General features: G+C 47.5%; 1 protein-coding gene across 4 annotated transcripts in view; it reads left to right on the top strand.

Moving 5' to 3' along the window:
* Positions 1–27,148, top strand: part of LOC146206862 (mitogen-activated protein kinase kinase kinase 13-like) — a 135,250-nt gene that overhangs the window by 34,585 nt on the left and 73,517 nt on the right. For all 4 annotated transcript variants that reach the window (XR_014704551.1, XM_084591639.1, XM_084591638.1 and 1 more), the window contains 3 exons: positions 15,449–15,841; positions 15,901–16,092; positions 17,956–18,114. Coding sequence is in view for 3 of the 4 variants with exons in the window: in XM_084591639.1 (XP_084447765.1) it covers positions 15,449–15,841; positions 15,901–16,092; positions 17,956–18,114 (744 nt within the window). In the remaining variant the exon portion in view is untranslated. The remainder of the gene's footprint in view (positions 1–15,448; positions 15,842–15,900; positions 16,093–17,955; positions 18,115–27,148) is intronic.

Here is a 27,148-nt window from a genome sequence, read left to right as displayed (position 1 = left end):
AAGAAGATGTGCTTGTGACTTCCTATATTGCAAATAAATGGAATGGGGGTTTCTGAAGATGCTCTCCAATCTTGTTAATCACATTTATTGTCTAAAGTCAGTATTAAACAAATGAGAAAAAATAACCTAATTTGCTAATTATTTCTTGAACAAAAAATTGCTTGTGGTGTGCAAGATGGCTGGCAGCTGTATGCCTGGGCTATCTCAAATATTTAATTCTATAATCTTTGGTCCAAGTTAGCTGGGACACCCAGTATAAAGTTATAGAAAACAAACTACCATTCTGTGCTACTATCTCTGTTTAACAGGTGTGGCTAATGTTTGGCCGATAGGACCTACTGTGCTCAGTTAATGTTCATTCAACACAGGGCTGTCAAATAGCGAGTGTGACTACCTAGTCATCAAATTCACGTAATATCCTGCTACTTTCGGAATTAACAGCTTGACACACGAACCGATCATGAGCTTCAGAAAAAGTGGCTACCGCCATGAACAAGGCGTTGCAGTTATGCGTGCTTTCATAAAATGAGAGTGTATTTTCATTCTAGGTCTATTACCACTGCTATGAAAAACTACTTTTGCTGGCTCAGCCTGTTACGAGCACACTGTTTGTGACGCGTTACAGTATAGCAAGTGCTATGTAAAATTAAAATATGTAGAGAACTCTGCATTATAATGCCAGAAATTGAAAAAAAAAAAAAATCCTGTGCTTGAACTAACAGCTTATCTGAATGAAAACATTGCTCACGAGGTATGACAATGATATAGCGTGGAAATTGAATACAAGAGATTGAAGCACAATGTCAAGCACACTCCACGTTCACCTAGTAACATGGTTTCATAGTGCTGGTGCTGACTGCAGGTGTTCAAGGCTGTGCTGCCGATCTGTTTTGGAACCAGAAATGATTGAAAAGTGCAGGAGAAGCGCCATTTGCAGAAGTGCAGTACACATTTTGATATATTGTATGACCATGGAAATTGGGGTTCAGTGTATTGCGCGACTTCATTTTCTCTAATTTTATAGAGGATTTTCAAAGGGATAATCTCAATATGGACCAACACCGATCAAGGACGTAAGCAAGATGTGGTGGCGCTGCTGTCGCCAGGTTGGGCCTACTAGGGGTGAAAGGAAGGCTTAGCACCCATAGGAATACATGGAACCAAAATATTTCAGACCAGTTTTTTGATTTCACGGTGCACCTATGGTGTCATTCGGTGTAGAGTAACTATGCTTATTGTAGAACACATTTTGAAGCTATGAAACCTCATTACAAAGGCAAAGTATTTTTTTTAAAAATGGCAAAACGTAAAAGGGGGGAGGGAGGGAGGCGGGCTACAAGTGAGGAGCGCAGCCCATAGACATAGAAACGCATGCAAGCAAGAAACTTACCAAATATTTTTCCGGTTTCAGAGCAGAGAGGACCAATAAACATGGCAGATGGTCAAAAATTAGCGAATATGTTGAAGAAAATTGTAAGAAAGTATGTCGCATCACTTTGAAGCCAATTAATTATTAAAGTGCCTTGATAAATGTGCATTGCAAAGACCTACATACCCCTAAAAAAACTACCTATCTACTGGGTGTTTCTCGCAATCGTGACAGCTTTTTGTGTTGTCCGAAGTGCTGCCGCGCAGGCTACATTCCCTCTTGAATACTGCGATTCCAATGATACAGACATTTTAAGTGTACGTGGCAAGTTTCATGTACACTGCCGCCGCCACGCTGCCACTTCTGGCATAGCCTTCAAGATGACGCCCAGCGAATGGCGCGTGCTTCGCCAGCTTGGTGCGGCGGCTCCTGACCAACTTCTTTGCGTGTAGTTCGGTCGAGCAGCTCTTGTACTGTGTAATTGCGTTTCGAGTTGCCTCTTGCTCTCAGCCATGGCAACAGGTTCGCAATATAATTTCTATTTTGGGTTTGTGGAGTACGCTGTAAGAGCAGAAAACCTAAAAGTAGTCTAATCTTATATACATCACAGTTGTTCTGTATACACCACAATCTTCTGTGTGATCAGAGGCGGGATAAACTTGCAAACGTTATCTCTATATTGTATGCCCAGGAAGAAGAGGATAATCAAGTTAATTAATATCTCTGTAAGAGCAAATAAGTAGCATACTCACTGGGAAAGCATGATAGCACCTGGTTGACGAAGAAATGCCCTCTGATGACAATACAAGCGGCGTAGCTGTCTTGTTATTGCTGAGTCTACTTTTCCTTACCGCTTTATATTGAATGGAACCAAGGTTCGCATTGTAAAGACAGTGATCGCAACTATGCCGTTTGCAATGCGCTTTGCAGTGAAGTTTGACATAAGTTGTGAACCATCCGTGAGGGTAACATTTTTGATTGGCTGCCACTTCACGGCTTACTCATGTTTTGAGAAATTAAGAACATTTGTTTCCTGCCCGATACAGTGAATGCAGTGTTTGCAATCAGCAGCTGCCAGATGAACACTAAATTTGGAGCTTATATTGAACTTTATGGCGCATACACCCGTAGTCCATATCTGGCATCGGGGCATCGAAAAATAGTAGCTATGGCTTCTTCTAGCCAGAGCTATCTCAATTTCTGTCGCCGCTGGTGGGTTAAAATGATCACAGCAGACCATCATTATTACCTTGTAGTGATGTTCTCTTGTCGCTCCCAAACTAGTTAGTATTGGTACTCCAATGCGACGACGTATATGTTGAAGTGGGAAAAGGGACCATACAGAATGCAGGCTCGACCGCTCGGCATGCTTGTACTACGTGCGTGAATGCACAGTCTTAAAATGCTGCAGTCCGCGAGTGCCCGTGATAACCAGACAAAAGTTTAAACTTTCCTTAGTATTCCTGTCAGTGTCGAGCGTTTCTTCATAGCCCTTAGTGGCGCGATTAGAGCCACCTTGGAACATGTCGCACTTGCTGCACAACATCATCAGCAGCAGGATATTTCAAATACCAGACCAGCCACACTCGAGGGGTTCCTTATATCACACCACTACAACGTCTGCTCACAAAGGGCTTGTACACTAACAATACCATGCATACCTTCGCACCACGGAACACTGGCACAAATATTTTAATGCAGCTTCATGAAGTGTAGCCCAGGTTAATGCACATGTAGCGTGACTGTTCGAATGCTGCCAGATCATCTCAAGGGCAGCCATATTGGATTGCCAGTTGCGCCCCCTATAGTCCGTGAAAGTTGCAAATAAACGATCCATGTGCAGCAGGAGACCAGAATGCCCCGCCTGCTCACACAAATAGCACCAGCATCCGCGCTCGAATAGAGCGTCTGTGCCACTGTTTGTTACAGTGGGCCATTCTCTTTCATTCCCTTGTTGTGAAGTTTTTCCCTTGGCTGCACAGCTTGAACGACTATTATTAGTGAATTCAGCGCATATGGCAGCGCATCAGGCTAAAGAGAAGCTTGCTCGAGTCGGAGAAACACCCAACGGATAGCGAGCCTGTCGGCGGTATGTATGATGTCACAACACATATATTTAGCGGCGTTTAAAATAGATTGCCTCCAGAATGACATAGTATAGCTGTCACACATTTCTTGAAAGCTCTCGCCAATGTTCAACGACCGGCCACCTCTGCTGGTGCTCTGCGAAACGAGAAAAATGCTGTGGAAAGTTGTGTTTACACGTGTCACCCCATATGTTTCGCATTGTTTGAAAATATGTCTTCTTTTTTTAAATGGCATGTCATGCTTTCACAGTCTGTTCCAGGAGGTTTATGGTTGCTCTGTATCAAAAAACGTCATGGGTGTCCCATGAAATTAGAAACCTGCTTTGAAATCTTTTAATTTCATTTATTCCTACGGGCGCTAAGCCTACTTTTCATCCCAGTATCCCCCCAGTTGGCTGTGGCATCGCGAGTGCCCCCTTTGTTTGTAAACATGGTGTTGGTCTGTAGCCAGCAATTCAAAATACAGTAGAACCTCGGTGGTGCAGATCTCACGGAGCCACGAATGTCATCTGAAAATTCTTATTATCAAAGCAAACAAAAACAGTGTGCAGAAGCAATCATAGGAAAGGCATTGATGCAGACCTGTTTACAGCTGAAGAGATTTATTTATGGCCGCATGGCTCGCCGCTTACAGCACGACAGACGATTGAGATGTTGGTGATGTGCACGCCTCCGCAAACTTTCCACGACGCGTACAGCACAAGAGAACGCTATGTCTCTAATCTTCCCTCAGCACGGCAAACTACTCCCTGTGCATAAAATGTGCGGGCTGTGCACACCTGCTGCTTGTGCTGCTGTCAACTATCTCGGTGTATAGCACAACTGGAGATCGTGATGTCGGTGATTTGTGGCCCACACGTCGCAAACTTTAAATGCGATGTAAAGCGCGATGGGTGATTGTGACAGCATCGACATTCAGGGCACTAGCCACCACAAACTGCTCATGGTGCGTACAGTGCGGCTCGTGATTGCAGAGTCAGTGATGTGCAGGCAGTGCGTAGTGCTCAAGGCTGTGGTCATGGTTTCGCGCGTATGTATCTGTAGTAGCGGGGAAGAGTGTTCAGAACATCAAAAATTCTGCAGATTGTAAACAATGCACTCCAGCTGAGGAATTTTAGGAATTTATATTCCAAAATTATTATCATCCGGATTCGTATCACCGAGATTCCACTGTATCTGGGCTCAGCTGTATTTGCCGTAGCATTTGGGATTGTCTAAATGATCTACTCTCATTTAACAAACTACTTGTAAAAGCTGCAGAATGCTTTCATTTTACAGCTGCCCATTTGTACAAAAACTAATCACCATCTGCCTGACTATACCCACTTCCTCCAATTAACCCGGTCCGTGCTGGCTGCATTGTCGTGACGCTGGAACTAAGTCGACCCGGCCTTCACTTGGTAGCGTGCAGAGACTCCGGGTTGATGAAGGATTGAATCTTTGAAGTTGGTAAAATATATACAAGCAGGTTTAATGGCACTTTGAGAAAACTTATTTACATGAAAAAAAAGAGTATATCAGCAAAATGGCAAGCGTTAAGAGTTCATAGCGAGAAGCGTCTGGATGAGCCGTTTACCCAGGGCTCAGAGCGTCATTTCGTGCTCTGCAACGTCCTTAAATCCCCCTATGTGCAGCCCCTCTCTGAAGATGCTGACCAATCAGTTCCAGGGCACACCCCTCAGATATCGGGAACCAATCGATCACATCACTGCACTGATGGTCTGATGCACTGACTGGTCCAGTATTGTTTCGTCGGGCGTGGTCACTTGTTGGTGGGTAGAGCTTGGGAACGGCGAGGAGGTACATTTCTATTCTTCTGCAAAGATTCGCTATGTTGGTTCCGACAAGTGGATTTCCTTCTCAGAAACCCAAGTGTACGTGCGCGCCACGAACACTGCTTCCAGCATTGTCCCTTTCCGGCAATTGCAACTCTTTCCTGCATTCACGGAAAATCCTCTAATGGCCATAAACCTCATGCTCCTTTCTTCTCCTGTACGTCAGCAAACGTGCCACTCCGATCGTCTCCTTTGGACAATAGGCATTCCTCACTTGACAATAGCGCCTCTCGACGGGAAGGGTGAACAGTTGAACAAAAGCACTTCCGGCTATTTCTCACAGGGCGACGTTTCTTTGTATTTTTCTTGACGTTCCCTTGACAGGGCCAACTTGGCAGTTCCAGGGTCAAGACAAAGCAAAGCATGCTCATACAAAAAGATTCATGGGAACAGGCTCACTTAGAGCCCTTGCACCAACAACACATATCAATACCATGCCCACAGGCGCACAATAGTGCGCGCAAGCGCGGACCATGCATGGTCACAACAGCATCCACTTGACTCCTGCGAACTTGTTAACCTCATCCGCCCACCTAACTTTCTGCCGCCCCCTGCTACGCTTTCCTGCCCTTGGAATCCAGTTTGTTACCCTAAGTGACAGTAGAATTTGTCATTCGTTCCTCTTCGGAAGGTTCTTTAAACCCTTCTTGTTATGTAGTCCGGCGTAGGGAAGACCAGGAGGCAAAGACCAGGAGACATACTTGAAGGTGATGATGGTAGAGTATATATTTACAGCATGACATATATATACAGAGAGTAAAACTGGAACTTGAAATGAATTTACAAAAAGAACACACTGCGCTACTTTAATCTTCAACCTAACTGGTTAGAGCCTAAGCAGAACAGCCGCGTTACATGCCTACGCATTGAGCCCCAGCTCAGATTGAACTGAGCTTTCTTGGATCACGTCCCGTTTTACACCTTCACAAAAAAAAGAAATAGGGGTGGTAATTTTCAGAGGCCAGCCCCACACATCAACTGAAATATGCTAGATGGGCACAGCCCCGTGGGTTGGCCTTAGCCTCTAACCCAGGGCCACACTAGCAATAAAAATTACAACAAAGCACGGCGAAACTCTTTCCCCGGTGAAGGTGTTAAACCCTCTCCTCTCGGGAGACTTTCTTCCCACTTGTCTCCCGCACACCGCTGCCCCATCCACGCTGCCGCTGCTGGCTAAATCCTTTCCACAGTGCATTGCCCTGCGCCACCCGTGATTACCACTACGAGCAATGACATGGAAAGGGAAAGATCAACCAGCTGCCATGCTGAAGGCCTTGCGCCGGATTAGAGAAGAGCTTCTGGCTTGCCCGCTCTGAGAACAATGCCAGAGTCGAATCCTGAGTGCTTCTTCGGGCGCTCTTTGTCGCATCTCCAGACAGGATAAACGAGACTGCCTTTCGCACTGCTCAGTCGCAGTGTAAAAAAAAGGCTTAAAGGTCATTTGGGTGCTCGCCACTGGCCAGTACGAAGGGTGCTATATATGCGAGCACCCGGCAGCGCGTTCCGCTGCGCCTATCCCCATGAATGACCTTCGAGCTAAAACAGTCCCGCAAATCCGGCGCAGACGGTCCGGTCGGCTTTCCCCACACGCGGCACGCTTGTAGAAGGGGGACCGCGTCCATAATACAAGAAGCAAACAGGCGGGTGGCGGCACCATGCAGAGACGCGCACCTGCAAGTGAATATTCTCGGGGTCCACAATACAAGAAACAAGCAGGCGGGTGGCGGCGGCGGCATGCAAAGACGCGCACCTGCAAGTGATTACCCTCGGGCGTGGCCCTAGAGTGACCATTGGTTATCCTCTCTTCACACTACATGACCTGCTCATGCCCATTTCTTCTTTATTTCCACTGGAACGTCAGTAACTTGAGTTATTTCTCTGACCCACTCTGCACGCTTCCTATCTCTTAATGTTACCCCTAGCATTTTTCGTTCCATAGCGCTCTGTGTTGTCCTCAACTGTACAGGTAAGATGCAACTGTTGTATACTTTCCTCTTGAGCGATGCCAGTAAGCCGCTCATAATCTGCAAGTGCTTGCCAAAAGTGCTCCATCCCAATCTTATTCTCCTTGTTATTTCCCTTTCATGGTCTGGATCTGCATTTACTGCCTGTCCTAAGTAGACATATTCGCCTACTACTTCCAGTGCTTCAAAAGTTTGAGAAACACTATCACCAACCAAAAATATTTATTAAAACCAGACGTTTCAAGACCAACTCGGTCCCTCGAGGGTGCTTCGAACCATCCTGCCGGCCACGGAACATGCTTAGTTTTAAAATATAAAGTAGCCCATGTTCGAGCCGGAACTAATTATGGCGGGTATTACATTTGGGGATGGCGTGGTTTATCCCACCACTGACGCCAGTTGTTAGATTCGGCTCGCGACCCCATCGGTAGCGTTGTCCTGGCAGCTCCGTGGCTCGCCGGACGGCATCAACGGTCCCAGAAAAGACGAGGCGTCTTCTAACAGAACAAATGTTTAATACAACATCATGAAGGAACGGGCAGACAAGCTGACCCGGAGAGAATACTGACACACTCACACAGCTGGTGTCTGGCGTTGTCACTGCGACGTCTTCCAAGTAGACTCTCGCAGCGGTGTCGGCCGCTGCTTTTTATAAGCTTGTCAGTTCAAAGGGAAAGGGAGAGCCCGCAAGTCCGAACACGACGAGATGACTCAATCGTCGGTGGCGCGACCGAATCTCCTCCATCTTCTGCAGACGGGCGAGGGCGACGCACTCTTCCTCGAGCGCTGGGCTTGGCCAGCGTTTGCGCACACATGCACGCACACACATTTGGCGCGTGGCACGAACACGCCAAGACGCGCCCGCGGGAGGAAGCGTTGGGCGGCCGGCCGGACGGCGCCGAAATGGACGAAGCGCTCGCTGCTTTGCCTGTTGCTACGCGGTGGCCGCGTCAGCTGTCACACTTGTCGGTGGCGAAACGTAACACTGGACACCTTAATCCCAAACGACAGTCAAAATGGGCGCCGCCGGTTTCTACCATGGTTGTGTGGCAATGGAATTTCAGAGGTTTTCGTCACAAAAAGGCAGGTCTGCAGCAGTTCTTAGTCTCGCAGATGCAAACCAGATGTTATTGCCCTCCAAGAAACAAACTGCACACCAACACTCGCAGGATATTCAACATTCACGCAACAAACATTGGATCTCTACAAAACACCACGCGTAGCCACTTTGGTTACCAATGATATGGCCGCGATTGATTGCTCAATGACGCAACACTCACACGTTTTGCTCGAGCTCCTGCCTCGGGAAAGAGGCCATGGAAATATATTTATGTTGAATGTTTACAGTACTCCCAAAAAGGGTAAGATGAACGTGTTTGAAGAGCTTTTCAACACCCTCAACCAAAGAGGAAACCTCTAGAGCGGTTACCAAGCTCCTCCATAAGGAAGCGAAAGGTAGCACTGCACTACTGCACTACTGTATGCCCTGGAGGTGCGCTATATACTGACGGTTCCTAGGCCGCAGTATAGGGACTACCCTCATCAAAATGAGTGTTCAACCCTGGACGACGACATCATGGAATCAGAGGTTCGAGTAGTGCTCGCGAGCCTGAGAAGGAGCACTGCCCCTGGGGTGGACGGTATTACATATAAGCTGCTCCAGAATCTTGACGATGAATCAATAACTGCCTTTAATGACGTATGGAGGACTGGGGTACACACCCGCAAGAATGGCGGCATGCTGACATAAATTTAATTCCGAAACCAGGCAATTAGCTCTCCTTCCAGAATCTTCTACCTGTATCCCTGACGTCGTGTGTTGGGAAACTGATGAAGCACGTGGGGCTCAACTGGCTCCACCCACACTTGCAAACTAACATCTTCCCTGACACTCTCAATTTGGCCGCATCTCTCTACTCGGATGTTCACCTTCAGCTTAAAGAGGAAGTGATAGATCATCCTGGCAGGACCCAGGCCCGTGCTGTCCTGGCCTTAGACCTGAAGGGGGCCTTTGACGTGTCGCACGATGCCATCTTGGCGGGCCTAGCGAGATCAGATTGTGGTCCATGAACTTATGATTACGTGCAGGCTTTCCTCATGGATCGAACTGCTACCCTGGGTATCGGAGATGTACGCTCTGAACCAATACTGGTCAAGGCACCCCACAGGGTTCGGTGTTGTCGCCCACGTTCAACGTGGTGATGGCAGGACTCCTCCGCTGCTGTCAAGAATTCCTCCGCTGCTGCATCATGCCCTCAATGCAGACATCATGTTAGGATCACCAAAGGCTCGAATGGCCACATCCAAGACAGCCTTTAAGAAGCAATTGAGATAACACAACAACACTGTCCAACTACGAGCGGGCTTACATGCACACCTGAGAAATCAGAACTGCTTGTGATTCTTGCGCGAGCAAGGATTCAAGTAGTCGACCGGGAAATCGACTTGCATCTCGAAGGTATTTCCATCCCAAGAGTGGATCGACTAAGGGTGCTGGGCCTGCAGTGCAACGGCAGAGCGACCTAAACTATACAGCTGCTCAAGAAGCAATTCACGCAAGTGGCACACTTGGTCCGCCATATTTCCAACATACAAGGGGGGCTCAAGGAAAGCGATACCATGCGAATCGTGCAGGCGTTGTTAATCAGCTTTGTGACGTTTCACGCTTCTTATCACAAGTTAAATCTAACTGAACTGAATCATCTGAACATCTTTTTGTGATCAGCGGTCAAGACAGCCCTCGGACTTCCTCCGTACACCTCGACACATCGCCCGCGTCAGCTTGGCCTCCACAACATCGCACAACATAGAAGCCCAAAGGACTGGCCAGCTCACGCGCCTTCGAGACACTAGAGTGGGCCGGACTGTTCTGCGTCGACTAGGCTACCCGGAGCCGACAACACCGCTGCAACAGAGGTACCACGTCATCCCACACAGACTGGCAGCTAAGATCAGGGCCGCGCCAGTCCCGAAGAATATGCACCCCGAACTCCACGCTGGTCGTAGGACCGCTAGAGTCAGGGCACTCCTGCGCCAGTACAGAGATCTCCAAACTGTTGTATATGCCGACGCAGCGAAATATTCATCGGGCACAGACGCTATGGGACTAGCTGTTACGGATGCCAACGGCTCAATTAAGATTACGGGCTCCGTTCGGAGTAGGAACTCGAGCACAACGGCTGAGGAGACTGCCATAGCGGTAGCACTCGCTTTCATACACTACATGGCCACACGTTACGAACATCACACAAGTCCGACATATACAATAACAGATTCACAAGCTGCGTGTCGCGCCTTCGCGAAGAATACATTATCTTTGGAGGCTTCATGCGTGCTCTCACCTATACACTCTGATACCTTTCCCATCGTTAAAATCATTTGGACCCCTGGTCACGCCTCCTTTCCCGGCAATGAGAGTGCACACGCGCTCGCCTGAGCAGCAACCTTTCGGACGCTGTCAACGGAAGCGGAGGGGGAAGTAGAAACAGAGGATGCCAGTGCAGTTCTACTGTCTTACACCCACATTACACTATATTACCATACACAAAGAAGAACACTGCCATCGCAGCACCAACACTCACCAAGGCTGAAGCTGTGGCATGGCGACAACTGCAGAATCACACGTATCCGAATCTGTACCACAAACATTTGTTTTTCCCCACCCGCTACCCAGAAAAATGTCCCATCTGCCAACAACATCGACCTACATTATATCATTCTGTTTGGGCCTGCCCAAAACCACCCGGCGGCATTCTGCCCATAACTCGCCCCACCCTCTCCTCTTGGGAAGGTGCCCTGTTCCGCACGGAGCTGACCGAACAAAGCTGGCTAATTGAACGGGCCGAGAGAATTGCGGCAGCCAATGAAATTATGGACTGGCACGCATTTATTTCTTCCTGAGACTGTTTCATTAGCACCAACCCGCAATACCAGCGGCAGCTGCTCTGCCGGATCTGTAGGACTGAGGCGGCACATGGAGCCCTGGACTGAGGCTTCCACTCAGGAAGATATGGAAATATAAAAGTTTTTCCTCCTCCTCCTCTTCCTTAGAAAGATACCGAGTTGGTCCTGAAAAGTCTGGTTTTAATCAATATTTTTGGTTGGTAACAGTGTTTCTCAAACGTTTGTTTCAAGAACCCAACCAGGCGGATTTCTGCCGAAGGTGTTCTCGTTCCAGTGCTTCGCTACCTAACGTAAACTGCTGCTCCGTCCCGAGGCTGTTGAACATTACGTTAGTCTTCTGCATATTTATTTTCAAGCCTACCTTTCTACTTTTCCTGTCTAGGTCATCAATCATTCTTTGCAGTTCATCCCCCGAATTGCTTAGCAAGGCAATGTCATCTGCAAATTGCAGATTACCGAGGTATCCTCCATCTACCCTTACCCCTAACTGCTCCCATTCCAAGTCTCTGAATACTTGTTCTAAGCAAGGTGTGAATAGTACTGGGGAGATAGTGTCTCCTTGCCTAACACCATTCTTTATAGGAATTTTGTTACGTTATGCAGAACTATGGTTGCTGTGCAGCCACTACTATATATACCGGGTGTCCCAACTAACTTGAACCAAGGGGTACAAAATAATATATTTGAGGTAGGTCAGTGAAACCAATTGCATTCAACTGTCAGCCTCCTTGGGCACTACAGGCAAATTTTTGTTTTACAGTTACTTAATTAGCTAATTATGTTAATTTATCTAATTTATTAAATATCGACTTTAGACCAAACATGTAAATTGGAAAGTTGTAGAGCACTTTCAGAAACCCCCATTTCATTAATTGTGATAAAGAAAGTCTAACGTGTATCGTTTTTTCCGGGCTCAGAAGAAAGCCCGCGAAATACAAATAATACCACGTGACTAGTGCGTTTGTGCGCCGCGATTGTGGTGCTCTCAGTCGTGCTTTGAGCGAACGAAATCAGCTGCGGCCGTGTCTTCTTGGCCCCGTTAAAGCGGCAGGCCGATATGCCTGCGATGGCTTCTTCGGCCGCGTCAGACAGCCGGCCCACGTGACAGTGCAGTAGCAGCGAGAGCGGCGAGCCGACACCACCGACATTCTAACAAGGCCTCCTTCTCTCCCATCAGCGAACGTCACGACAAACGAATGAGCGATAAGGTATCAGCCACTGAATCTGCGCATACTGGCTTGGGTAAAGGGGCGAGATGACATCATGTGACTCGACTAAAATAAGCGCTGCACCTTCATTTGCCGGTTTTTTATCGCCAGCGGCCTGTCGTGATGTAGGCTGCTGTGGTGCGCAGGCCTGGCCAAAATCGCGGTGGCGACGGGCGAGCTCGAGCTCGCTCGAACCATCGCCAACATTTCTGCCTGCCGCTACAACGGGACCATCGGGGCACAGCCGCAGCTTATGTCGTTCGCTCAAACCACGACTGAGAGCACCACAATCGCGGCGCACAAATGCGCTAGTCACGTGGTATTATTTGTATTTCGCGCACTTTCTTCTGAGCCCGGAAAAAAAGATACACGTGACACTTTCTTTATCGAAGTTAATGGAATGGGGGTTTCTGAAGGTGCTCTACAACTTTCCAATTCACATGTTTGGACTAAAGTTGATATTTAAAAAATTAGAGAAATTACCATAATTAGCTAATTAAGTAAATGCAAAACAAAAAATTGCCTGTAGTGCGCAAACAGGCTGGCAGTTGTATGCATTTGGTTTCACTGACCAACCTCAAATATATTATTTTGTAACCCTTGGTTCAAGTTAGTTGGGACACCCGGTATATCTTCCAGCACTTTCACATACGGCTCGTCCACACTCTGATTTCGTAATGCCTGCATGACCGTCGTGGTTTCCGCTGAGTCAAATGCTTTTTCGTAATCAATGAATGCTATGTATAAGGGCTGGTTATTTTCTGAGCATTTTTCTATCACCTGGTTAATGGTATAAATATGATCGATAGTAGAGTACTCTGCCGAAAACCTGCTTGATCTTTTGCTTGATTGCAGACAAAGGTTGTCCTGATTCTATTAGTGATTACCTCAGTAAATATTTTATACGAAGCAGACAGTAAGCTGGTTGTTCTGTAATTTTTCAGGTCTTTAGTGTCCCCTTTCTTATGAATTAAGATCATGTGTGTATTCTTCCATGATTCCGGTCCTGTCGTTGACACCTGGCAATGCATATACAGGGTGGCCAATTTTACTAGTACGATATCCACCCCGTCCTTCAACAAATCTATAGTTGCCTGATCTTATCCAGCTGCTTTCCTAGTACGATATCCGCCCCATCCTTCAACAAATCTATAGTTGCCTGATCTTATCCAGCTGCTTTCCCCCTTTTTATAGTTTCTAACGCTTTAACTTCGTCCTTCGTCTCCGCCCCTACTGCCAATCTCATTATTGTCCTGACTCTGTAGAGGTCAGTATAGAACTCCTCGGCTACTTTCACTATCTTGTCCATATTCGTGATAACGTTGCCCGCCTTGTCCCTTAGCGCATACATCTTATTTTTGCCTGTGCCCAATTTTTTCTTCTGTTTTAAGGCTTCCCCCGTTCTTTACAGCATGCTCAATTTTCTCCATGTTATACTTCCTTACATCAGCCACTTTCCGCCTATTGATTAGCTTTGATATCTCTGCCAATTGTATCTTGTCTGTTGGATTGGAAGCTTTCATACTTTGGCGTTTCTTAGTCAAATCTTTCTTACCTATATCCTCTCTAAATATCCTACCGTCTACTTCTACAGTGCACTCAGTAATGATATATCTAAAGTTAGTTCATTGCTTCTAGGCTAATGTCATCATCCTCAAAGCTGAATATCTATTTTGTAGCGAGATCCTGAACTCTTCTGCCCTTCCTCTGACCGCTAATTCGTTGATGGACTTTTTCTTAGTAATCTGTTTTGTTCCCTCTTCAGATTTAGTTTAATTCGAGACCTTACCATCCTGTTGTCATTGCATCGCACCTTCCCGATTACCTTTACATTCTGCAATAATGGCGGGATTAGAACACAGTATGAAGGCAATTTTATATTTAGTCTCCCCGTTAGGACTTCTCCATGTCCACTTCTGGTTCTTCCATCTGCTGAAGAAGGTACTCATGATTCTTAAGTTATTGCACTTTGCAAACTCAACTGGTAACTCCCCCCTGCTATTCCTAGAACCAATGCCATAATCACCCACTACCTGCTCTCCTGCCTGCTTTTTTCCTACCTTGGCATTGAAGTCGCCCATTAGTATAGTATACTGCATCTTTCCTTTCCGCATTGCCAATTCTACATCTTCGTAGAAGCTTTCTACTAGCTGCTCATCATGACTACATGTAGGTGCGTAGGCCTGTACAACCTTCAGTTTATGCCGCTTATTAAGATTAATTACGATGCCTGCCACCCTCTCATTAATGCTATAGAATATATTACCAGCTATATATTTATTGACAAGGAAACCTACTTCTAGTTCTCACCTCTCTAGTAAACCTCAATAACACATTACATGCCCGTCCTTCAGTACAGTATATGCCTCATTTAGCCTCCTAACCTCACTAAGCCCTATGACATCCCATTTCATACCCTCTAGTTCCTCTAACAGCGCTGCTAAACTAGCTTCACTAGCTAGGGTTCTAGCGTTAAAAGTTGCCAGGGTCAGTTTCCAATGGCGTCCTTTCCAGCGGAGCCAGAGATACTTAGTACTCCTCGCTGCATCACAAGTCTGACTGCCGCCGTGGTCAGTTGCTTCGCAGCCGCTAGTGACTGAGGGCCGGGGTTTTACAGGACTTATCACGGGAGGTTGCGGCCAGTTACTGCACCAGGGTGTCCAACTCCTGTTCTGGGGAGGGAGTGCATTGCTGGAGGTGTTCGCCGGCATCAGGTCGCACCCCAAACCTGTTTATCCGGTGGAAACAATAACTAATGTGGATGGTCAACAGCTTTTTGAGATATAAGAACAAATTTAATGTGTTTTCACAAGCTACTTTGGGTTTTTAAGAATGTCAATCCTAGAAGAGTGCCCGAATTTCTACTGGGTCAGAACTCTATCATTTTTTGTGCATGTGGGAGTAAGTTTTGCTCACATGATCTTGAGAAACTAGCGATAACATCATTTATGAGTGCGATGTATGCTCCAGCAAGTAAGATAGCAGAAATGGCTGCCAGTGTTTGTACCAGGAAGGCTGATGAGCATACTATGCATTTCAACAAAAGGATGCAGACATGTAGCATGGATCCATTTTCTTGCAGCACTGACAAAGAAGACACCTTTGGCAAAGGGGTGCTGTGCATTCAGGAGGAGGTGCGGGCTGAAGCCTTATCAGCCACAGAGTTGGAAGTGGCGTACCGTGAGGCAGGTGGAGTTGCCTCGGCTGGTGGCTGGCTCGATGGTCTACTGGGATGCCTGCGGCCGGTTTGGAGCATCCTGCACAAGACAGATGACCGCCAGGGCCCTGGGGACAGCTGGGAGATCCCGTTTGAGGCCATCAGCCAGCTGCAGTTTGTCGGCAGCGGAGCCCAGGGGGCCGTGTTTGTGGGCCAGCTACGGGATGAGACTGTGGCTGTCAAGAAGGTTACCAGCCTGGCTGAGACCGACATTCGGCATCTGCGCAAGCTCAACCACCCCAACATAGTGGCCTTCAAGTGAGCTCTTTCTTGCAGTATATGTGTTCAGGCTGGTCACAATCTTGATGCCTGTGCAGGGGCGTGTGCACTCAAGAGCCATGCTTTTGCATAGTCATGGAGTACTGCCCCTATGGGCAGCTCTATGATGCTCTCAAGAATGGCCGCATCATTCCACCTGCCACCGTGGTCGAGTGGAGCAAGCACATAGCATCTGGCATGAACTACCTCCACTCACGCAACATCATCCATCGGGACCTCAAGTCACCCAAGTGAGCAACATGCTTAATCTCATACTGATAGCTCCATTTTTCGGACCTCATATGAGCCAAGCTGACCATTAGCCAAGCTGCCATGTATGATAGCAGAACCATGTTATGTCAAACTTTGAAAACTTGATCCAATAAACTGAATTAAAGTTACCGTATTGACTTGCCTAATGAACCTACCCCTCAATTTTATCATTGAGATTTAAAAAAAACAATAGCATTAGTTGTCAGTCAGCGCATCCCTCCATTTCGCACCGCCGTCCTCGCAGTAACATCAGGACGTGCTTATCTTTTGGTGCTAGTTGGTGGGGGATGGAGGCTTGGCAGAGTGCCATCCTGACCTTGACAGGAGTATCGTTAGTGGCTTGCTCAGGGCACCTATTTGCGCAAGCCGTTCAATATGTTCGCTTCATCACACTGTGAGTGGAGCGAGTGCCATCCACCGCCACAAAATTGTTGGATCACGTGGTGTGAGCAAACACCTTTTGAAGGTGTTTGAAATGATGAATGAAAGGATGGATGGATGACTCTCTAGAAAAAATTGCAAAAATATAAACTGGTTTATTATACAAATAAATACTGTAAAACGAAGTCTGTTTAGTGGCAATACTAAACATTGTGCACACATGGTTGCAAGACTTGTACCTTTATCTGATATTGTCCTCTCTCAAAACTTGTATAGCAGTCAAAGTTTGTGGAACTTACCTGTGCTAAGTCATGTCGTCCTGTATGTGCAAAGAGCTAGCAGTGAACCACGTTGGGGGTGCAGAAAGTGGTGTGCTTCAAAACAAGGTGTCCTCGATGAAACACACCATAGCCCCTTCTGTTCTGTCACAACATCATCAGAATTTGCACTTAGATGACAGGCAAGACTCGGTTGCGAGATTGGTTTTTGACTCTTGTCGCTAGACCTAATTACGAAAGACAGTGCGAATTGAGTGTTAGTGCTAATTTCAGCCATTTGCCATTTTTTCTCATCTTTATCACCATGTTCACCTTTTGTTTCGGACCTTTTTTTTGATAGACTTGGCACAGTTCCCCCAGGGTAATGTTAACTTTCGCATGGGGACTTGGTCCCAGCCGTTGCGTTTACCTGCAACTTGATGACAGCAGCACAGGTATTGAACACTGAGCTCATTAAAGTGGTTGGTACTTGTCATCTGTGCACATAATACTTGGCAAGATTTAGTCACGTGAAGCGTCATAGTGTGCACAAACCTGCCAGCCCCTTCCTCTATGACCTAAAGTGGTTTTAAGGTAAAGTTTGATTTTCCAGACAATTTTTGTGGTACTTAGAAGGTCCCAGAAATCAATCAGCAGTTGTGTTTTTGCTGACTTGCTCTTTTGAACACGCACCAAGTAGTGGGTTTAATTTTTTGTTTTCTACTGGCAGTCAATTCATTACTGGAAATCAAGACTAGTAATCAAGAGAAAAACTTTCCACTGATTATGAAAGTGCTTCATGTGCTCAAAACTAGTACTACTAGTACTGTATCTTACGAGTGCACTGTGGCGTAACATGATTAAATGCTGTTGCTTGTGTTGCAGCTAAAGCATGCATGTCACATGATTATTTGTCGTCCTAGGTAGCACCGACCTTGAATCTGAGCATCATTGCACTTTTTGTGTTGTTTGTGTATGTTGACAAAGAGATTGTTTTTTCTTGCCAGCTACATGGAAGCTCTCATCTCTTGCTACATACCATGCAGTTAGGGCGTACAATTGTTTTAAATAGTTTGGCATACAGCAGAAAAGTAGTTATTCTAATTTTGTAAAATCGCTTGCTGTCAGCTTCTTGAGATATGTTCCAAAATGATGTGCTTTGTATTAGTTGTGACCGTGAGTCTCACTACTGTCCCCTGGCAGCATCCTGATCAGCTACAACGATGTGCTCAAGATCTCGGATTTCGGCACGAGCCGGCAGTGGTGTGAACGCAGCACCAAGATGTCCTTTGCTGGCACAGTGGCCTGGATGGCACCTGAAGTGATACGCAATGAGCCATGCTCCGAGAAGGTGGACATCTGGTGCGTGTCTCTCTGGCTGGTCATTTTAGCTGCTGCTGAGTCATTGAATTTGGTCGATATTTGCGTTGAAAATTGTGTGTGCTTAAGCATGGCTTGAACCTAGTGATGGAGCGAAAGCTCTAAGTGTTGCAGCGAAAGCCTCTGTAACACCGCCTTTTCAATCTGGGTTTTTTTTTCACAATTTTTCTAATCTTTTGTTATGTTTTGGGGAAAGGAAGGCGCCTTATACTTTTGAGTGGATACCACGGAATGGTGGACGCCTACATCTAACCATGTCAAGGTCATGTTTTCTATAAGAGGGCGAATATGGGCTGGTTGGTACATGATGACGAATGGAAAGAAACAGCGCTCTTAAGACGGGACAGGAGAGCAGACAAACACATGCGCTGACTAGCAACCAAATGATTTATTGCTTCAAGTTAGGCAGCATATAAGGAAAAACAGGACAGGTGAAAAAATAATAATCTCACAACCACACACGCGAAGGATAAACCCATCAACACAGATCAAGATATGCGCATTCTTTGCGGAAAAAGCTATCGATGGGCCGCTGACGCACAGGTGACCTAGCTTTTTTTATACTGTGGGCCTCGGAAATAAGCCTCATGGTCACTTCTTTATACCGGGAATTGACAATGGTCTAAATGAGATCAGTTTCACGATCACATTCTGTGCAATGCATGGCCAAATGGCGTTAGTTGCTACAAGAAAGCGTTTGTTGCTACAGTAGAATTTCGATGATATGAATTTCATGGGACCCCAAAAAAATGTCAACAATCAGCCCAGCCTGACGTGCCGTAGTTTCATCGCTCGCCCTGCCGGTGCAGCACAGAATGTCAAGGGCATTGCTGGTCTCTGCCATCGATGGTAGTCAATCAGCCTTTTTTTCTTCGCTGTCTGATGGTGACAGTTTATTTTTTTCATCAATTAAGTCTTCAGTGGTTCGCAACCTGCAAGTTGCAACGTTGTCATCCATAGTTATAAAGTCGTAAGCAGAAGCTTAAATTTCCAGAGTCTCCCAATCTTCAACAGCCGAATCGTCATTGGACTCTTCGGCAGTCTGGGTGCAGGCAGTGCTGTCGTGAACCCACACTTGTGAAAGCAGTTCGCGATAGTTTGCAGAGTCACCTTGTTTGAGGACATGGCCAGAAAATGAATTGTGTCCAGAAGACTAATCCGCAAATATAATCTTTACGATCAATGTTTGAGAGTAACCGCCTCACTAAAAGGCCCTTGAAATTGTGTTCCATATTACTCTGGTGTCTAATGGCTGCAGGTGGCTCGTCGTGTTCACAGGAAAGACCATGACATTGTTTAATGTCACTTGCCTAGGGTGGGCGGAGCGCTGGTCGACAAAGAGGAAAATTTTTCTATTCTGTCATTTTCTGATCTGAAACCTTCAGTCATCCAGGCTTTCTTATTAGCTTTGTACACATAAGGCAAACGTCCAGCCATTTGGAAGCATCTCGGTTGCTTTGCCTTGCCAACAATGGTGAGCATGGTGTTGCAACAGAAAAGTATATACACTCTTTCTTTACTCTTCTGGCTGCCCTGACAGGTTTGGTCCTTCACACACAAGCTCTTGCTCAGTTGCAGGTTGAAGAACACACCTGCTTCCTTAGCTTTGAAAATGTCGCGCGGCGGGTACCCTGAGGCGAGCACCGGCAGCGAGTCAGTCCAGTCGCCAAGAGCCGTCTCGTCCACTTTTTGCCATTTCCGCAAACAGTTTTCTAACAAGCCCGTGCCTTTCTCTAAAGTGATGCAGCCACCCTCCAGAAGAGAAAGTGCAATGTCTCGTAGTAGTAGTCGCCTTGCGAAACCCCGTTCTTCCAGCTTCACATATGTAGCATTCTTCTCTTGCTTGACGTTGAAACCGAAGAGCTGAGCATTCATCTAAATGATGTCCCTTTGCCAACAATAAAGGAGAACGTCACCAGGGCTAGTCCTAGCTCGTTCGCCAAGTTTTCTCTTTAAAAGATAGGGCCTTCCACATCTGAGACGTTGAATTTGAACGATCCGCATCTTCGGCACAAACTTAGCCAGCTCCTTGTCCGGTCCCGTTTAGGCAGGAAAGTCGTTATTTTCGCACAACACGAAACAGGGCCTTCAACATGCACTGACATTGCACAACACAGGGCTGTCTTTTCTGTTGGGTTTTGGGGAAAGAAAGGCGCATGATACTTTTGGGTGGACACCACGGAATTGTGGACACCCACACTTAATTAGGTCAAGGTGACTTGACGATCAAATTTAGCGCACGTGAATACTGGCTCTACCTAGCATAGTGAAGCTTTCACTTGAATTGTAAATTGGTTTGTAAAAAATATAACACTCAGCATCTGATAAAGGGCCATTGTCCAGGGAAGGACCTTTTAAGCAAAGGAGCCCAGTGTTTCGGTCAGGTACCGGAGATAGTCTGAGCAAAATGCTACAGCGATACGCGCGCCGCAAAGCAGCAAAAGTACAAATCAAAGCTCTCTCATCCTCCCCGTCGGGAAACCAGCTTCCTCCTTTCTCTACGAGCCGCAAGGATGACGTTGTAGTCGAAAACGACATCCATTGTTCCGTCTCACTGTCTGAGGGTGAAGGATGGGTGCCTACCGCTCGCTGCGCGTTTTTTCCTCGCCATGGCCGGACTGAATCCAGCAACGCACTCCCTCGCCCATTTTCTTTTTTCGCGCACGCGGAGTGCCACGCCCTCTCCCGCCAAACGCAGAGGAGGAAGGGGAATTTGTCTTGCGGAGGCTAGACGACCTCGGGTAGGAGAGTGAAGCACGACAGAATCGGGTGATTGCGGTGGCGGTAACTGTGTTATTAGTTAATCTTTTCAAAAACATTTTGCGGCCTTGCGTTCTGGGGGCGAAGTCTCACAGTCACCGGGGAAGAAAATATTTTTGACCGGAGTGTGGACAGTGGGCCTTTAAGGTTACTTGAATGTCAAACTGGGGCTTGTGACGACCCTTTAACCTAGCATAGTGAAGCAAAATTATGTGTACAAATTTCTCAAGTCTGCTAATGCACCCAAGCCAAAGGCTTTCTATAAAGGACATCACAGAGGTCGCCTTTTGTTCTATATTGGCGAGCTGAAATGAACACACAATTAGGAAAATTGCCCCCACGCACTACAATGCAATCACTATGCTAGTGGCCGCTGCTTTGGTTAGAGCTCACTGTTCTCTTCAAACTTAGCTGTCATCATCACTACTTGCATCATCTTCAGGAATCAGCTGATTGAGGATTTCTTGGTGTGTCAGTTCACAACCATGCTTCTTCAGCCATTATGAAGTCCTCAAACGTAACAAGCACTAGTTGATGTGGTGACAAGGCTAACATGCTTCTTATCATTTGATGCCTTCGTAGTCTTCAACTGTCTGGCTTGCATCCAAGTTTGTTGACACAGTGCTATACTCCTGTCCAGTAGTTCCCTTCAGCAAAGCTATGATGAGTGCACATTGCGGAATGAAAGGCCAGTATAAAATAGCCATATTCGCATGCATGCAAATGCGCATTCATGATCTCAAATTGAGCCTTAGCGTATGCTTGCATTACATGTTATTTTTCGGGTTTAGTGTCGCGTACGATAAAATCACCTTGCCAACATGGCACATGCTTCGAACCAGAATGTCTCGTGTCAGAGTGAACTTGTCATTCTTACTGGAATTTTCAATATGTTCGGTAATCATAAACACCACATCTGGCTTTCGTTTAGCCTTATTTCGCCTACAGCAGCATCCACGAGTACAAGATTTCTTTTCTGCTAGGCCTTATATTGTCTCCAATGCCTCATTTGCATGCGCTGCACTAAATGTATGGAGGCGGCAAACTGTGTAATGTCATGCAATATACTATTCTAAACTTCTTAAAGGACACCAATTTTGGAATATAAACTGTTTATTGAATCTTATTCCCGATGTGCCAAGCAACTAAACTTCAAAGTTCCAGCTTCATCGGAGCTGCAGATATTTTTAAATCTAGTATTTTCGTTTCTTCGTGAACAGCTTGCTGATCTGGCCACCGGCGTAACTGGTGATGGCATAAACTGACGCAGCCTCATCTGCTGCATGTTCTGTTCACGAACAGCGTTAACCGTAGTTACATGAAACCGTTGTGGCGGACCAAACACCACTCATGCCGCTAACTGCGATTACCTCAAACGGCTTTTCGACCTCTGTTACCGCTAGGCAATGGCACGGCACCTGTGGGCGGGATTCATGAGCACGTTGGCGCCCGAGCACAAAAGCCGCATGAGTTGGCCCACTTGAACAACATACACACTGTACACTGAAACACTTCTCAAAAGCAACACATAAATGCGCATAGAGTGCCGTCCGATGACGCTTTTATGCAATCTTTGAGTTTCACACAACAGCGCAGCAGCGTAGTGTATAAAGTGCGGCAGGTTACAAGGAACCCGGCAGTACCCAGTCTTGTCTTAGCAGCATCATTTACGCTGCTCGTTGCCAGGCCCAGATCTGGCCCCAGCCGAATTATGAAAGTAGACAATATGTTCATGAGGCTTGCAGCACAAGATGCCGCAAGCTTACAGCAATGATGCCGCCCGTGAGTGCAGCAGATGACGGCGCTCAGGCTGTGCGCTTCTCCCTAATCATCGCTAGGCCTACATTGCTTAGCATTGAAGCCACAGCGGATGGCACCTTGTAAGTGATCAGCGAGGCATTTTAGTAAAAGGGCCACTCGATCATGAAACTTCCTGTCAATCCCACTGCATTGTAGTCAAGGAAATTATTTTTGACGACGCCTTAGCAGCGGAGCTAGTGTACAAGAACACAGGCACCGCATTGGCGAAAGGCTAAAGTAAGGAAAAACTACCATCGCATGGCTCAACATTTCTCAAGAAGCATTTATTTTTGAAATTCTCTTTTCCGGGACGTAAATTTTTACTAGAAAAGCAAATTTTAGCATGCTTTTCTGACACAGGCACAAGGGATCTGCCGTATTGCTGGCGCGGACGACTTACGGAAGGCTTGAAGGGCATGGCCAGCACGGCGGTGTTTTCGGCGGTGGGGGCAGTGCTGCCACGGACGATGGTGGCGGTCGCACTGAAGGTGGATGTGTGGACAAGAACTAGATTGAGCTTCACTACAGTCTGTGTTCTGCTTTCAGAAACATGCGGAGTACACTCACTGGGAGTCATGCTGGTCTTTGAGCAAGCGCAAACACAGTAGTGTATTGGCAGCTTATCGGCGCTGGCACGATGTTTGACGTCGATGAAAAGTGTGTTCGCTTCTGGTGCATGCAAATGCAAGACCTCGCCGAGACTACCCGAAAGGCTTTCTGCGGGAAACATTGCAAGTTCCCAAAACTTGAAGAGGACCTTGTCCAGTACATTCGCATGACTAGGAGCAACGGCTTCACAATGTCTAAGGAAATATCAAAGCCAGCACCAACTGTCCATCCACAATCGAACAAAATTTTGCCAAAAGCTACCAGCCAAACATGAGGACTGTATAATGAAGTTTCATCACTTTGTGAATGCGCTTCGGAGGGAGAGTGAGTACGACTACTCAAAGATAGGCAATACTGATCAGACCCCTGTCCATACCTGCCAACTCTCCCGAATTGTCCAGGAGTCTCCTGAATTTTGATTACATCTCCAGATTGTACGGACGCGACCTGAAATCTGTCGAAAAGTGGCCGCCACAGCCCAGCTTTTCTCTATTCTAATTTTTTTTTTTGTGCACTATAGCTATAATCCTATAACATCCTTAATCTAACCATGCCGGAAAGCAGCGCGAGAGGAGTTAGTCACTAGCGTGCACCTTGAATCAAGGTAGCGGCCACCGGCACCACCACGAATGCGAGCAACCAACGGGTGCTGCCATATTGGATTTTCCGGATTGGCTCGTCTCGGGCTGACTCAAGCATTTAACAATCCAATCGTTATATGATCGTGGGTGCGCTAGCCGTGCTAGGCTTCCGTTGGCTTTCTCAGGTCGTCAAGCGAAGTGCGGAACGCCGAACTATTCTTTGTATTTCCCTGAGTTGGAAGCCAAGAAGAAGCTCAAGTATTTCGGAAATCGTACACTAATGAGTTTTCGTGCTTTGACAGTTCACGAAAAAGTGACAAATATGGAGTCTGTACCAAGTGCGCCTGTGATGTGAGTGTTTCGCACGGCGGCGCCAAAAGAACGGCGAAGACAATGTGGTCCATGCAGAGTGCCTCTTCACGGGATTTCTTGTCGAACAACCTGCCACTAAGCGTTAGTGATCACGTGGGTCGTTATTTCAGAAAATGTTCCCGAAAATGCAAAAAAAGAACCCCTCACTTTTTTCTTCGTTTAACCTTTGTTTTAGTTTTCTCCAATAAGCTCCAGTGTGACCGCCGCGGCGGTCACCTGAATTTTCATGTTGCTAGGTTGGCAGGTATGCCTGTCAGGTTAGATGCCCCTAAAAATTGCATGGTGGAAGCCAAAGGGGCAAATGTGCACAGTGAGGCATCGCCGCTGATGGGAGGAAGCTTCCACCTGAGAAAAGTTCCCCCAGGGTGTTGTTGCCCAGGTGCAAGAAAAGGGTTGGATGTCCGACGAATTGGTCATAAACTGACTAAAAACAGTACGGCAGAACCGACCAGGAGGCCTACCATGCCGCAGAGCTCTTCTTGTGTTTGATGGCTGTAGAAGGCACCTAACTGATTGAGTGACGACTCTGCTGGTAGAGTGCCAAACAGAAGTGTGCTGCAGCCAATTAGATGTTTGCATTAACCGACTATTCAAGACGGAATTTCAGTGTTGCTACTCTGGGTGGATGGCCCCGGGCAACCACGGAACAACTATGACAGGGCGGCTGAGCGAGCGTCCCTCCAGCAAGTGTGCACTTGAATTCTGCACATGTGGCATTCGTTGTCAGCGGACACCATCTCAAAAGAGTTTTAGAGTCACAAGGCTGTCAAGCGCCATGGCCGGCACAGAGAACCATCAGCTTTGAGAGCATGCTAATAAGGTGAGCTCATCTGACTGTGGTGAGAGTGCTGATGAGCTGAGCTTGGCCGACGGCGATTAGTGTGAAAGTGGCAATAAATGGTGAAATAAAATATTCATATGTGTCACCATCTTTTTAATTATCTGATACAGTAGTAGCAGTGGCACTACAGTGTGCTAATACAGTCGAGCCCACTTATAACGGCCCCACTTAAGACGAACTTTCGCTTATAACGAATGAGACCGGAGCGACCGCCAAAATATACACTACTTCAATGGCACAAGATCGCACGTATAACGAACGTCCATGAGCGCTGCCGATCGGTTACAGCGAACGGACGGCGTAAACCCGGCGCCCCGATACGAGATAACGATGGGCTCCCATCCCTTTTGGTCTGTTTTCGCAATCCTCCTCGCAAGCGAGCTACCCTTTGCTCGCCGACGCGCGCTGCCTACGAGTGTCGGCGCGCGTGGTGTGGCCTCCAAGGCCACGCTGCCGCCCCTCCTCGCAACTCCGCTCCCCTCTCCTCTCGCCATTCCCTCGTCTTCGCCTGTCTCCACGGCGCCGGCCGCCGGCATAGTCTTCGAAGTTTCGTCGTTTCGTTTCCTGGCTGTTTCATTGAGCGGCCGTGCCAGGGGCGCGGGGCGCCAGGAGGCAGGCCTCTCCATACGCTAGCGGTTGTACTGTTTGCACGGGCGGACTGAATGTGCAGCGGCGTGCGGCCTCCGAGATTTGCGGAGGTAATCTCGGAGGCCATGGGCGGTTGAAAGCAACTACGGTAGGAGCCAACAGGTGGCAGCACTGACGCTCAGGGATGCCTCTCATTGGTCTCCCCGTAGCATACCATGCCCCGCTGTGTGTCCGTTCCGTTCCATTCCTTAGGCGCTTCCTCGCTTGCCTCGCGTGATTGGCGCACGTGCGCACGTGCTCCGTCAGTTGCGACGCTTTGTTGTCATTTTCGTGTGTGTGGTGTGAGCGCTTCGTCTGTCGGGCCTGAGTCGTATAATTCGGGATGGCGGACGGGAATTGCCTGCCTCCAGCGGTCACGAAACGAAAAGCGCTGGACATGGCAACGAAGCAAGCATTTGTGACGGAACTGTCTCAAGGTGCTAAAAATTGCGAGCTGGTGAAGAAGTACAACGTGTCGAAATCAACCATCTCGACAATTCTGAAGAATAAGGAAAAGATCGCGGTAAACACAGTAAAGTGCGCTTTACAGTTCTTCTGTGCACTAATATGAATGGCAGCGACCGGCGCATGCCGTTTGTAATCGGAAAATCCAAGAAGCCACGTTGCTTTCGGAACCATGTACCCGTGCGCTACAGGCACAATACTAAGTCCTGAATGACACGGGATTTATTCGCAGAGTGGCTGGGCGAGTTTGACCGCGACATGCAGAGGCAAAGCAGGCGTGTGCTGCTGTTGCTCGACAATTGCTCAGCGCACCACGTGCAAACGTCTCTGACGGCAGTGACTGTACTTTTCCTGCCGCCCAATACCGCTTTTTAAGTGCAGCCTCTTGATTTGGGCATAATACGCTCCTTTAAGGCATCGTATAGGCGCTGCATTGTGCAGCGCTTGCTCATCGCCGTTGACCGTCCGGCCGCTAACTTGCCGCTCCGAGTTTCATTGTAATCAGCCCTTGAGATGGTGAAGGCGGCCTGGGCGGAGGTGACGTACCGTGACGACCGCTTGCGTGCGAAACTGTTTCCGCAAGGCCGGCTTCGTCGACGCAGTACCGGACGTCGGGCCTGATGCCTCCGATGATGATGATTCCGGCGGCGATTTGTGGCAGCGCTTCGTCGACTCCGACATGGGAGGCCCTGGCATTGGTTGGCAGGATTTTATTTCTGCGGATGAAGACTCGGATATTGCGGAACCGTGCACGGACGAAGGCACCGTTTCTGAAGTGCGGGCCGAGAGCGACGCGGAAGAATCAGATGAAGATGAAACGTCTGAGCCAGCACCGGTAAGCACATCTGTAGCAATGGGCTATATAGAGGGCCTCAGACAACTTGTCTATGCCAAGGGACTCGGCGAAGAGCACGCTAGTGCTTTAAATAAACTGGAGACCGCCCTCATCGCATCTGCACTG

The sequence above is a fragment of the Amblyomma maculatum genome, chromosome 1 (assembly GCF_055883805.1).
Source record: "Amblyomma maculatum isolate TAMU_Amacu chromosome 1, ASM5588380v1, whole genome shotgun sequence".
NCBI classification, from domain to species: domain Eukaryota; kingdom Metazoa; phylum Arthropoda; class Arachnida; order Ixodida; family Ixodidae; genus Amblyomma; species Amblyomma maculatum.
The sequence above is the reverse complement of the archived record's forward strand: the minus strand, read 5'-3'. Positions and strand labels throughout refer to the sequence as shown.